General features: G+C 42.2%; 1 protein-coding gene across 1 annotated transcript; it reads right to left on the bottom strand.

The window, feature by feature from the left end:
• Positions 1–659: 659 nt before the first annotated feature.
• On the bottom strand, positions 660–13,855 carry EIF2S3 (eukaryotic translation initiation factor 2 subunit gamma). The gene is made up of 12 exons (XM_050333323.1): positions 13,698–13,855; positions 11,332–11,395; positions 10,763–10,890; positions 10,529–10,650; positions 9,480–9,574; positions 8,413–8,571; positions 7,093–7,227; positions 6,093–6,187; positions 5,047–5,191; positions 4,456–4,625; positions 3,327–3,499; positions 660–1,099 (listed from the first exon to the last, which is right to left on the bottom strand). Exons 1-12 carry the CDS (start codon positions 13,764–13,766, stop codon positions 1,036–1,038), a joined length of 1,419 nt encoding a protein of 472 aa, XP_050189280.1. The 5' UTR covers positions 13,767–13,855; the 3' UTR covers positions 660–1,035.
• Between the last annotated feature and the right edge of the window lie 1,028 nt (positions 13,856–14,883).

Below are 14,883 nucleotides of genomic sequence, written 5' to 3'. Positions count from 1 at the left end.
CTAAATGGATTAAAGTATTAGCACCCTACAGTAACTTTATTACATTGTTTTCTCCTGAGGAGTGTGATCCAGGCTAGCTGAGCAAAAGTGGTTTTACACCTTTTTTCCTCATCTTATTCAGAATTCCACCACCACTACCTCACCCCCATCCATAATCATTCCCTTCTACAGGCTGTTCCAGGTATTTTATATTTGCTCAACATAATTTTGAAGTAAGTAGTTTATTCCTACCATATAAAGAGCTCCCAGGTCACCCACACAGAGTTCCATGATGACAAACCATTACGTTTCAAATTAATCACATTCTTTTCATAAATCCATACTAAAATAGGCCAAAACCAGTACTGCCAGTTCAGATCCAGTTTACTTATAGTTTTTCTTTGGGGGTTTAAGAAAACATGTTGTAATATCAGAAGTGACAACTTTAAGTCAGTCAGCACTGCGGTCCTAATCACAAAGTGTAATACTGCAAAATCCTAAAATCAGAACCATAGAAACAAAGCTAGAAAGTTTTTTGCTGTAAACAGCTGTCTAAACAAAACAAGATGTTGTGCAGAAAAGGTACTAGTCCTCCAAGAAGTATTTGGTTTTTTGCTTTTAATCGTTGCACTGGTTGAACAATCACTGCAGTCTTTTTTTACTCAGAAAAACTGTATGAATTAATGAAAATAAGCAATATTTTATTTCAATACCAGATTTATGGTTTGTGTGTTACACTGGGGCTGCTTTGACTGATATTAAACAGATATGTCTGAAACACAAAATAACATAAATTAGACATGCCATGAGACATGTACAATTAATTTCTACTAAAGTGTGGATAATTAAACCCACTTCTACGCCAATTCTTTTACACTTTTAATGGTGATAGTGACTAGTATTTTAGTAAGAGGGTAAAATTCAATAAAATGTACGAGGACAGCCATACAACTCAAAAATACTGTTTGCACAGCTTCCAATTCCACTGTGAAAATACACCCCCTCCGAAATAGAAATAGGCACTTCATCTTTAAAAATGAAGCACTCTTTTGTTCTTCAGTCATCATCAACAGTTGGCTTGATTGTCACTCCTCTTCTGATCTGACCCCAACCAATTAAACTGCAAACAGAAAAACAGTTTATATTACTTTTAACAAGTAGGCAGAAATATCCTAGATAAGTCAACATCCTTCTGTCGTTCTTATGCCTTCACTTCTTACATTTTGCATTTTCTCCACTTGTCTCCCACCCAAAACATCCTACAGGATCTAAGACTGGTTAGTGGAAACACAGAATAGAAAAGGGTGAGAGACAGAGGAGATCTGTAACCAGCTAAGGATGTACCCTTGAACAATAAGCTGAAAATCTGAAAATGTTGTCCCAGGGGACTGTAAATCTGTTCACAATTTTCACCTATGCAGAAGTGCTGCATTACTTTCAAATAGAAACGAAAATTAAAATTCAGACAAGATGAGCAGTAAGATTACAAACAGCTGTAACTCTCAATGAATATGTAACTTATGATAGTAACTCAACTCTCATGCAAGTTCTACTACTTATACTCAGTAAAATTAAGGCCTTTTTAATAGGCCACTGTTTCCTCAGAAAAATGTGCTTGTAAAAAGAAATTCAGAGTATGTTCATTTCCACAGTCAGCAGGCAGTCCATATTATTAATACAACTGTCTTCAACACCCTTCCAGTTTCTGGGAAGGAGATACACATCTCAATTGCACCTCTATTTAACTTGCTAAGCAGTAGAGCCTGTCTTGGGACACCACCAAAGGAACTGAAGTATATTAACTCAGCATTTCCCACTTTTTAGTACTGTAACCATAGGTCATAACTCGTCAACCTTTGAATTCACTGATCCTTGGAACCACTAGTGTATCCCATTTGCTGTTTAACCTCTTTCTATGCCTCCATATATTTCCTGTCTATTTTATACCTCCTTTTTGCCTCTTGCTTTCTCACTTTCTTCCATATTTTCAGTACTCCATTACCTCAGGCTGCAAGTTCCTTTTCTCAGTACAAACTGTATATTATCTTTACTCCAACTGGATTTTATTATGCTGTTCTTCCCAGTTTGCCTTATTTCCCTTTTCTCAACTTCTAGTCTCCTTACATTGTCTCTGTCTTTTTGATACAGCATAGGAGTCAACTTTGTCAAAACTATCTTTACATCAGGCTGCCACTTCTTGCCCACCCCATAATCCAGAGACAGGTAGGTTCTGGGGCAAAATAGGGTCATGGTTTTCAACTGGGAAGTAATCTACAGAAGCAACAAAAGACATACTAAAATTTGCACAGGCTATCAGTCTGTAGCTCAAAAAAAAAAGAGGCATAATTTCCAGTATAGTTTCTCTTCTTCCTTCTCATTTACCTGATTTTGGTCTTGCCTTTATTTCCCCCTCTCCTGTTCAAGACATTTTATCTTTTGCCTTGGTTTGATTTATTTTTCAGGGAAAAATCTCTTCCCTAATTTGTCATCTTGCTGAGACAGCAAGCACTAAATTCCTGTCTATGCCTTCTTGTTATCTGAAAAAGAAACACGCATCCATGGATATTTAAAGCTTGGTTCCTTTTCGTAGAGATTCCTTGTAAAAATGGCTGTGTTCTCTTATACTACAAGGGCTCTGCAGAGCCAAGAAATCTAAATATCCTTATGTTCTTCTTTGTGGGGTCTTACAAAACACGTAACAGGTACAGTATAGTAATCATCTAAAAAAGAGTCTGGCACTATGATTAAATGAATCATCAACCGACTCTGTTCATAGTTGTCAGCCTCCAGATGCTTCTGTGCAGGCAGACATTTTATATTTGTAATCTGAATGGGTCAATCCAGTTGATAATTTATTTTTTTGCTCATAGTACATAAAATGCCTGAACCTTAGAACATCCCCCCTTCATTCCCCTGCTGCTACTTGCAGGTTGCACTGGAAATCACGTCCAGCTCCGTGGGTAGAACACCACTGATTAATGTGTGTATAAAGACAGGCTTTGGCTTAGCATTATTAGAACTTCCAGCTCCCTCTGCCAAGAGGGCCTGCTGTGAGCTCAATTCACAGCATGGCAGTTTTGGCAACAAACCAGGACCCTGAGGTGTTTCCTTGTCTGTTAACTAATAGGTACCCACCCAATCACAATGTTTGTTTAAAAAAAAGAGGCCAGCAATGAAAGGAAGCATTTCAGGATAATGATGCCAATATGTCAGCAGAATTTTTAGCAGAATTGTTAGGCATTTTTAAAACAGACATGCACTTACCTATTCCAGAACAAAACCAAATTCATGTATTTTTTGTTAACAATATATCAGCCAGGTACTCTACCAATTTAGCACCAACTTACCGCCAGTGTTTCTCAACTCTTCGACTCAGGGCAATTTTTTCTCCCACTTCTGTGCATACAGGGTTAGTTAGCACAATCTTCCCCAAATCAGCCTTTACTGCACTGACTCTCCCTCCAGTAGATAAGGATCCTATGTTTACCATTAAAACTTCATTCTTTGATAATTTTTGCACCTGAAGACAGACACACAAAGCTCTGAAACATAAACTTTAGTACTAAAAAAAATACCATAGACAGCATAAAGCATCTTCTGTGACATTCTTGCCACAAAACAAAGATACAGCTGAGAAATACTGTAAATATACACACACAGAAACCATGCACAGCACTGCCAATGGATAAAGGTTTATAAGCAAAAGGACAAACACATAAAGATGTTGTACGTGTAGTTCTTTCAGTTCTCGGGTTCAGAAGAACCCAAGATGTATTTTCTTGGGATTTCTCTACATTTTCTATAAAATATATTGATGATTGCAGATACTGTATTAAAAGCACAGTCACACACACTGCTACAAACTGTGATGCTATACCATTCTTTTAATTAATTTCTATATTCTCACTTCTCTTATGCCTACATACAAAAAAAATGTCAAAAATGGTTCATTTCACGGGATAAGAGAGTGCTGAAGCACTTTACTTACTGTGGCATGAGGCAGTTTATAGACTTAAATGCTAACTGGGGAAACTACGATCTTTTACTTGATTTGTGTAAAACAGATCATGTAACAGAAGTCTGTGCTGTGCCTCAAGTTCAGTTTCTTTTCAACTACAGTATGTCAAAAATACTTAGCTTTAAAAAGTTCTTCAGAGAGAAAATCTACAGAAAGCATGTAAATAGGAAGTAGATCAGTATTGCACAAATGAATAGGGTGATAGCAAAGGAAAAAACACTAGTAGTATGTTTAGAAGAACACTTAGACACATAAATACTTTATGCTATTTTAAATTACTCTGATATGAATTCCTACTCCTCTGAAAAGCATTCTTGTAATAAAGAAGCAGATTAGTTTACTGACAAGCTTATTTCAAAGGGGAGACAAAATTGCTACATAAGATGAAAGAAATGTATTCATTAATGAAACTTAGCACAAGCAGCAAAATCAGGAAAAACAAAAGAAGGGGTACAGACCTTTGCAGCTTTCTTGTCTCCTTCAGTGCGCACCCCTAATAGTCGCCTCAGCAAGAAATAGGAAATTTCTAGCTCTGTAAATATTTCTGGCAGTGCCCCAACTGCACCAAGCACCTGGCCCACCATTCGGTCAGCTCGGCACAAAGTTGGGTCAATCTTGGTGCCAACACCTACAACACAACAAGGAAAGGCACAGAGAGTAACTGAAGGGTAGCTGTCGCTTTTATGTATTAAAATATTTGAAGGAGATCTAAAAGCAGCAAACTGAAAATGTACTGGGAATTCCCTATTATCTGGACAGCATTTTCAGAATGTCAGTAAGACTGTGAGCTCTGTCTAAACAGATGAATTCTACTGTTAAAGCTGGTACAGCTAACAGTGCAAGTTTATCTGCATTGACCAGTGACATTCAGGAAAACCATTTATTTTTTAAATATCCAATTTTCACACCAACCCTGCCTCTCTCTATATGAATTATTTTAAACTGCTCATAGTATCTTTGTGGATTACACTGACATTCATTGCTGAATGAAACCAAGTGTTTTCAATAAGCATGAAGGAACAAATCTTTCAATAAGACAATATTCTTACCTATAAGACCTCCTGGAGCAGCATATTGTAGATCATTGTGTTCAGCAAAGAGTGACACAATTTTGGAAAAGATTGGCTTGCACATGAGTTTCCCTTCACTGTCCTTGGACACAATACCAGGTCGCACCTCAATCTCCTGGCCCACCTAATTACAAATGTGAAAAAGGGATTAACTGGCTGTTTCATGGGAACACAAAGCTAACTAGTCACAGATAAAACCTACATATCCCAAGATCTACTTTTTATACAAGTCCTTGGCTGTGGGCTACTGTAAACCTTCCAGGATTTCTGTTGCACTGTTATCTGCAAATTGAACAATGCTTACAGCCCACGTAACAAGTGATTTTCTTTTCAATACAATTTGTAAAACTGCTTTAGGAAAGAATCTTTATCTACAATAATTCCAACATATAAATTTTAGTTAAATCATTAAATGTTGTATTTAATTTAGAAATATTTCAGCCCTGAGAGAAATGGAGTTAATTCGTAACTGATGAGCATCAATACACTGCAAAACAAAGAAAACACAAGCTGTATAAAAATGTCCAAAGATGTAGTCTGCCCTCCAGCCTAGCCGAGCAACTTTTAAAGTTTTCATCTATCGATGGAAAGCAAGCAAAATAAGAAAATCAAAATATGCAGAATTCTTAAATGGGGAAGTGAAACCTGTGAGAACCCCCTCACACTCCTGAGGTAGTTGTGAAGTTCTTCTGCTCTTCTCTGCAATAATTCAGCAAGTGAAAATGGTAGGACAGGAAAAAAAAAATAGCTCCTTCAATTTCTGTAAGTGATTAAATCAGTCTCATTATTAGCAGAAGGTTAGATTACAATAACAAAAATATATTGAAAAAATTAAAACCAGTTCTTCTTGTTCTGGTATCTTAAAACTAGAAAATAAAAATGAGGTACAGACAGGAAGGGTAAGTGCCACCTGACTGTATTTGTGTTTAAAAACCAAATTCATTATATAGATTCATTTTGTACTAAGCATGGAAAAGTTCTACTCATTACTGCAACTAAAAATCTCCAGTCAAGAAAGAGGTTACCTTTAGGACACCCTTTAGAATACTGCCACCAGCTACTCCTCCCTTAAGGTCATCAACTTCACAGCCAGGCTTGTTGACATCAAAAGATCTAATTACTGAAAAGAATAGACCATAATCAGATTTATTTTTAATATCAGATTTTAAAATAGTGTCTTTCTTTAGCAACTCTGATTGCTTCTCTACTCTTATGAAAGTATACACATATTTATAAATACTACAATCATAATGATTTTAATCCCAATTTTTAGGTATACAGTTGATTTTGTTCTCAAAACCATTTAGGGTGCTCATATACATAATTTTTGTTTTTGTATAACAGAAAGTAACTTAACCATCAGTATCTAAAAAAAAAAGTAATAATCAACTACATTACAAAACCCCTTCAATATTCACAATTGACACTGTGAATACCACAACCTTGGTTTAATGCAGTCATAGTGAATACTGTGACCTTGATTTAATGTGGTCAATTTTTAAGCATTCTGAGTATGTTTTGTAGGACTCCTATAGTTTATTTGGATAAAAAGACAAACAAATTAAGTCACTGTAGTGGGATTGAATTTCATAATATGCTGGAGAAGAACTGAGACTTTGACAATTATATCCAGGGAACAAGAAACTAACAGAAAAAATCTGACCAAACTATCTGTAACATTTTCATGGAAATAATTTAATTATCAAATTAATCAGTTTGTCTGTAATTTTTAAAATCAAAATTAAATTCATAACAATGAAAGGAATGTTTTTAAGATCCAGATAAATTTCTCATCTCTATTGCATCTTAGTGCTGTCATATGCACAGCATACACACAAAACCAACAGCAAGTAAGAGTACAAACAATACAGCTTCCAGAAAATATGCAAGTTTTAAAATAAGAGTGCCCTAAATACTCTTTTAGAGTCCACCTTTTTTTAGGGCACTCAGCAAGGTGCCATTCTAAGTGTAGATGCCTTCAGTGAGTGGTTGGCCACCCAAGCCCAGAGCTGAGCATTTACATACCAATGAGCCTTGGTTCAGATGTGAAGTCTCGCAAAGGGACTGGGATTTTCTTCACTATGTACTCACAAACTACCTCAATGTTGTATTTCAGCTGTGCTGAGATGGGAATTATTGGAGCCCCTTCTGCAACTGTACCTACAACAAAATCAAGTTCAACATCAGGCTTTAAGAGCATTTACAGCAACGTGACCAAGCGATTTGTGATTGTTAAAAACACCAGTGAATTTCATGGTTTGTTTTATGTGTATTTCCCAAAGCACCATCAGAGCATTTATCCTTCCCTTCAGTGTTTTAGCTCAAACCAGCCACACCTACTTTTCAAGGCATTCTGAACACTGTGCAAGATAATTTTCCACTCTAAGGGAAAATTCACTTCCTCCATTGTGATCAGAAATATTCTTAAGATTTCCTCAGGGAGATTGGATATCTCAGTGTGTGACACATCAGGACTAATGTTACAGTCAGATTTCATCTGACTGATTTCCTGTCAATTTAATGATCTAGATCTTCCCAGTTTTGCAACGCAAGTATGTATTTTAGAAAAATCCTAATTTTATGAAAGGATGCATTTAGTTTTCCAGGTTTGTTTAATATTATTAGTTTTAATTATATCTGTGTTTCTTGTGGCAACTCCAGTTCTCAAACTCCAAATTTACACATCATGCCATTCTGACAGAGCTGTTATGAACAGCTTTTGCAAGGAAACAATTAAGAACTACAAAAAAAAGAAGACCCACTGGCTACTTCTGAGGGTGACAATCCAGCTTTGCAGCTTGTCACATACCCCAGCTAATGCAGATAAATGGAAAGCAGTGGAAGCTCCTGGGAAAGATGAAACCCAAAGCCCTAAAGTTCAGCAGAACTTTACAGACAGAGTAGGATAACACTGCTCGAACTGGATTTACAGAGACACATGAAAGACCAATCTTTTGTGATTAGATAAAAGAAATTAACACATTTATACCTACAAGGTGCCTCTAACAAGTATTGCTTCCTTCTTTCCTGCGCTGCAGTAAAATCACAGCAAAATCTCTACCAAAGAAACAACCCAGGAAGAAACCACAAATGTAGTGAAAGCTACCAGATAAGAGCCATTGCTACCAGTTTTACATCAAGAGCTCTGACCAACAGCATCACCACTCTTGTGCTTAAACAGTCTGAAAGGGGTCAGAAGCACAACTCCAGTGGTCTAGTTTCCATAACAGCAGACTATGTGCATCAGCATTGTGTAAGAAAAGCTTTTCTATAAACACAGAAAACCACTGTGTCCATATCTCAACATTTCCACCACTCACTGGACTTTTGCTCTTGAAAACTTACCTTGTACAAATGCAAGGATCTGCTCATACTGTTCTTTAGCCTGGCTCTCCTTCACCAAATCAATCTTATTCTGTAGAATCAAAATGTGCTTCAGTTTCATGATTTCTATAGCAGCTAGATGTTCTGAGGTCTGAGGTTGAGGGCATGACTCATTACCAGCTGAAAGAAGAGAAGTGACTGCAATATAGAAACTATAAAGATAGAAAAGACTTCTACAGATAGGAACATCTACTTTCTACTGCATCTTTATAAAAACCAACAAACAAAAAAGACAGTTGTCTCTCAGTAAGCTACATGTGAAGCAATCAAGTCAATAAGCACCTATTCTCCCTCACGACTGCTGGCTGTAGCATCCACACAATGTATGACAGGTGAGAGGTTGCCAGAGTGGTTCCCTCATTCCTCTTGATCACAGAAGAAACACCTATCTAAAATTTCCAAAGATATTAACAGGCTAACTTGTGTCTATTTGACTCACTCCGTCCTTTAGCTCTTCAAACATCTCAGTACTGACTGCAGCATAATGGACAATTTACCTTTCAAGAAATATCATACAACTTTCTAGAGCTAAAGAGGTGGAAGAAATGACTAATGTTCCATAGACGTACAAAAATCAGAACAAAAATTGCCTGAATCAACTTCAATCTCCTGTACCTTAATTTTGCCTGTATTCCTCTGGGTTTACTGTTTGTACTGCTGTTTGTGGACTCTCCTGGATGGCAAAGACTACATACATATTCAAAGGAAACTGAACTTTCAGAGAAACTCAAAATGCACTTGCAGCTAATCTATCTCCATGAAATTATATACATTTTACTGTACTATACTCAAGGTTTCATCTTAGATAACTAATCTTCTATCCACGGAGCCAGCTACCGGACTAGTTTAAAACAACCCAGTTTGCTAGAGCACATTGTCCTTATAGCATCACTTTATTTTCTTTAACACATCCCAAATGCATTGACTTCTTTTAACTGCTCACCACACCCCACTAGATTTTAAAGCCCATATAAAGTTGCTTCATGATACTAAAAAGCAGAGCTCTGCTTTTGTGTAGCAATTGTTACCTATCAACAGTAGAGCTGCATCCATTACTGCTGCACCGTTCAACATTGTAGCCATCAAAATATCATGGCCAGGACAATCCACAAAAGAGACATGCCTGTTGTGGGAGAAGATGAAAAAGAAGTCCAAAAGCCAATTACCAACAGTTCCTCTGACTGATTTATGTGAGTGAATAGGCAGACACAGAAGTTAAAAGCATCCTTAAAATAGACAGATAATCATTTCGAGACAGATGCCGAGAAGCAATACCTTTAAAGTATTTTCAAGAGAGTTTTAAAAGAACACAAAGACTGAATGGCTACTGAATATTTTCCTGAGTTTTAAGATTTAATACCACATATCCATACTAGGTATTGCTTTAATATTTCACCAATTTACTTGTAAATAAGACTAGAGTTAAATGCACCGGAATAAAAAAACTGAAACCAACCCAACCTACCACCAGCCACCCAAAAACTAACAAACACACCACATGGGATTTCCCTTATCTCTTTTAAAGGACATCTCCCATTCTCCAATCTTAGGAAATCATGCATCTTTAGTTACATGGTTATACTGCACTTCACTTCGAAGATTTATCTACAGAAACAATATTACATTTCCAACCTTATGATTTCATTGTGCAGACCATAATAGCTGATTCACTATGTTCCTTCCTAAACCTATCCAGTGAAGAATTCTTGTTTCCTAGTAGTATGCCACTAAAAAGCAAGGGACTAATTTGCTGCTTTGCTGACAATGTTAAAAATCTACTATAAGCAAAAAACCAGTGGGATAAAGAACACAGAGCTTTTAACCAGTAGTTTCCCAATGGCTGCCTGCCTGTCACAGGTAATCTTGTACAGCACTCTGTGTATTTTATCATAAGCATGAACTAAGAATCTTGTTGTACCACCCAAGGCAGTTTAGACAACACCTTAGATCAGAGGTGCCCCCACCAGAACAACCCATGCGCCATAACAACCCATTCAGCTTACAGCCCAATCCTGACTGCTCTCAGTTATGCAAAGGGAAGTAAACACAATTTATTCCAGTCTTTTACAGCTGTTACCTGACTAGCTTGAAGTTCCCTTTGGTGCCAGGAATATCTGTAGGGAACTCATCTGGGGTGCTACTTCCACAGGATCGGTAACACTCTGGTCGAGAACAGCTTGGGTCATCCAGCTTGTAAATCTGTGACGTTTTAGAATTGGAAAAAAGTTTAATTCCTCAAGGGTTAGTTACCTGTAAGCTCACACCCACCCTGAAATACATCAGCAATGTATTTGCTGCAGTAATGACTCACCTTTGCATTAGCATAACCCAGCTTGATTGTGATATTTCTTTCCAGTTCATTTTTAAATCTGACAGTATGAACTCCAGATATAGCTTTGACTACTGTCGACTTTCCATGGGCTACATGACCAATTGTACCTGTGTTTTAAAAGGAAATGTTTGTCAATAAACCATTGTTTAGTGCAGCGCTCCATTACTATCAACACACAATTACTCCAAATTATTTATGGCAGGTAAACCCAGAGCCCCCATCAGAAGCATATATGGGGTTTGTCATCATTTTGGTTTAAAGAAACAAAAAAATTGAGCTCCCAATGGACAGACCTTGCATTTTTATGAAACTCATTTCAATGCTCCACTTCAAGGGAAAATAAACTTGGCATTAGCAACTATTCCCCACAACATTCAACTGTGTTCCTGAAGTAAAACCAGTGCTTTTCAAGTCAAAATGGTTTGACAATTTTCTAAAATGACTATGTAAGAATCTTTAAAGTGTTGCCATATAAGTACCATCTGCTACTGCAGGAGGACCAAAAAGAGTCACATTAACACCCCTCTTTTTCGTAAGTTTGTTTTTACCTATATTAATTGTTGCTTGTCTGCTGATGACTTCTGGTGAAAGAGGCGTCAACTTGGTCACATCCTGTATAAGGGAGATTTTAGAATTTATTCACCTTGTATGTAAGTGTTTAGAAAGTATTGTGTGCATTTTCTCAAAAGTTATCCAATAGTTCTATTCAGTAAAAATCCAGGCGAGCTCCTTGAAATAATTCTAGATATGCATTCCAGTCTTTTAAGTGTGTGAAATAAGACAAAAAGTGAACCAAGTCCCACTTGTAAATCAGTACAGGCTGCAACCCAAACCTCTGACTGTAAACCGGTATTGGCTGCAGAGTGTTACAGATGGGGGTAAACAAACCAAAAAACCTCAAGAAAAGCTCTAACAAAAAACCCCAAACCCTTAACTTACCCCCAAACCTAAATGACACATAACAGGGAAATTCAAGTTAATTTTCAATGAGTTACACGATGAATTGCACTGATGTTTTAAAAACAAAGCTTTGTCAATAAAGAGTTGTTTGATTGGTGTCAGGTCCCATTACAGCCAATATATAATTACAACCATCACTTTGGAGTCCGCAGGTCCAGAGACTTCATTATTAACATGGATTTTTAATGGCTATTTTTTCCTCAAATATTTTAAAGCTGTTTGTCCAAATAACAGACAAGTGTTGAAATACACTGAACTGTTTGTTGCTCTGTGCTACTTTTGAAACTGTTAACAGCTACTTTCCATCCTGCACTGAACTCATATGGATGAGCTGCTCAGTTCAAGCCACAATTCAGGATGCCAGAAGAGTCCTCTGTGCAGGACAAGATACAAATATTTTGCTAAGATACAAATAACACTCACACTAAGTCACATATTGTTCACACTGTTACATGCAGGTTCTGTGCACACTGATCAAATAAACACATCTGTGCAACAGTGTAAGCTCACCCCTTCTGTTCCCAAGTATTACACAAATGAAACGTTCGTGTTCAATACAAACCAAGTCTTGAACGCTTAAGACACACAATTAAACGTGTATTTCTTATACATCGAACTGAAAAACACTGCCCTGCGATGGGAACGTGCCCTGCAGATGGCACCATGCGGCCGGGGGACAAGCACGTCAGCGTGATGCAATTCCTGCCACCAGGAGAACTCTTCCTGTACAATTGTGCACGCAGGGAGAGTTTTTCTGGCAGGACTGGTGTAAGGCCACGCTCAGCAATAAGCTGCAGTCAGCTGTAAGCACTCAAGGGCCGATGGAAAAGGATAGGCCGTAAAGGTAATTCCTGCTGACTTCCCAGCTGGTCCTATTTGTGCCTTTTCCGACTGGGAAATGGGATGGTCAACAATGAGAGGAAGTAAAGAAACTTTCTGAGATGACCAACATGCTCATTATAGCACAAAGGAATTCCCGCGATCAAACCCGGAGAACAACGAACATTATTACTGCACACACAAATAGTCTGTTCTGGTTTGCTGAACGCTGGGGGTGCAGCAACAGGATTTTCGAGTAGTTTTGTCAGCACAGAGGTGTAATGAGTGAGACAGACCCAGAGAGACGCTTAACAGGCAAGATCACCGCAGGCTGGACTCAGTGGTCTCACAGGTCTTTTCCAACCTAACTCACGCTCTGATTTTGTGAACTGATATTCTTGGTAGGTCTTAATAACCAAGAAAATTTGCTTGGCAAACCAGCCAAGGCAGGGTTGGCAGCCAATCCCCCGAGCCTGCTGGAGACACACAGCGCCAGATTATGGTTCTGCTTCGGAGAGGGAAGAGCCTTTAGTACTGCACAACAGGACAGCCCTTAGAAGAGGAAAAGCGCACCCACCGCTGAGCTACAAAAGCTCCGCTCGCACAGGTGGGACGCCGAGACTCTCACTCGCCTCACCCCGGTGCCCCACACCCGCTGCGACCGGCCCGACCTGCTCCCGGCGCCGCCACTCCGGCCGCGCCTGCCTCCCCTGCCCGAGGCCCGGCCGCAGAGCGCTGCCCCTCGGCCCGTTCCCGGAGCGCTGCCCCTCGGCCCGTTCCCGGAGCGCTGCCCCTCGGCCCGTTCCCGGAGCGCTGCCCCTCGGCCCGTTCCCGGAGCGCTGCCCCTCGGCCCGTTCCCGGAGCGCTGCCCCTCGGCCCGTTCCCGGAGCGCTGCCCCTCGGCCCGTTCCCGGAGCGCTGCCCCCGGCCCGGCCCCGCTGTGCTGCCCCTCGGCCCGATCCCGGAGCGCTGCTCCTCGGGTTCCCGCGTCCCTCAGCGCGGCGCGGCCGCGGCGGGGCCGGCAGAAGGGTCGGAACCGCTCGGCCCGCACCCCTCCACAGAACCCCCCAGCGGCGCGGCTGTCCCGGCGAGCCCCGGCTGTCCCGCGGAGCCCCGTCCGCGCCCCGCGGTCTCACCAGCGTGCCCAGGTCCTGCCGGCTGAGGTGCGGCTGCCCCAGAGTCACTCCCGCCTCGTCCCCCGCCATCTTGGCCCGACCAGGAAGTGAGGAGTCCCGCGCGGACGCCTGACCGCCGGCTCCGCTCGGCGCCGCCGCCGCCGTCCAGCAGCCCCCGGCGCTCTCTGGCCCCCAGCGGGGCACCGGCCGGCCCGGGGACGGCACCGGGCTGGGGAAACAGTCGCGATAGGAGCTGCGGAGACACAGCTGGAGCCGCCGCGGAGCGGCAGCGGCTCAGGCGCACCGCGGGCAGCCCTGGAAAAGGTCCCCGCGGCTGCCCTCGCGCCGGGTGATGCAACCGGGGCCTGCGGCGGGGGCCTGCGCCGCGTGCGGCAGCGCGCGGGGCCGGGAGCGCGCGTGCGCGAGCGGCGGTAACGGTCGCGCGCTCGGGGGGACCCAAGGCGCGGGCCCGGGAGCGCGCGCGGCGGGCACGCGCAGCTCGGCCTCGGCCGCCCCGGGAGCGCGCGGGGACCGACACGGCCGGAGAGACGGACAGAGCGGCGGGACCTGCGGGGACCGACATCCCGGGAGAGCCACACAGAGAACCGGGACCTGCGGGGACCGACATCCCGGGAGATTCGCACAGAGCGCCGGGACCTGCGGGGACCGACATCCCGGGAGAACCGGACAGAGAACCGGGACCTGCGGGGACCGACATCCCGGGAGAACCGGACAGAGAACCGGGACCTGCGGGGACCGACATCCCGGGAGAGCTCCACAGAGAACCGGGACCTGCGGGGACCGACATCCCGGGAGAGCCACACAGAGAACCGGGACCGACATCCCGGGAGAGCCGCACAGAGCGGCGGGACCGACATCCCGGGAGAGCCGCACAGAGCGGCGGGACCTGCGGGGACCGACATCCCGTACGCGAAACAGCGCCGTGAGCTCGGGACGGGAGCCGGCCCGGGGACAGAGGCACCGGAGACGGGAGGTTCGCCCGGGGTTCGCGGTCCGCTCTGTTGTGACACCGACAGCGCGGGGCTATTTGGGTGTCGGGTGGGTGCGATGCGGAAAGGCGCGTGGGGGCAGAACTGAGGCACGGTGCTTGTGTGTGTGAAATGAGTGTCGGTGTCTGATCGGCTGATCTGCCTGAACAGTAACATGTCACATCCATACATTAGTAATCTCTGCTGCCCATCAGCCT

The sequence above is a fragment of the Myiozetetes cayanensis genome, unplaced genomic scaffold, assembly GCF_022539395.1.
Source record: "Myiozetetes cayanensis isolate MyiCay16 unplaced genomic scaffold, myiCay2020 scf5-8, whole genome shotgun sequence".
Lineage (NCBI taxonomy): Eukaryota > Metazoa > Chordata > Aves > Passeriformes > Tyrannidae > Myiozetetes > Myiozetetes cayanensis.
The sequence above is the reverse complement of the archived record's forward strand: the minus strand, read 5'-3'. Positions and strand labels throughout refer to the sequence as shown.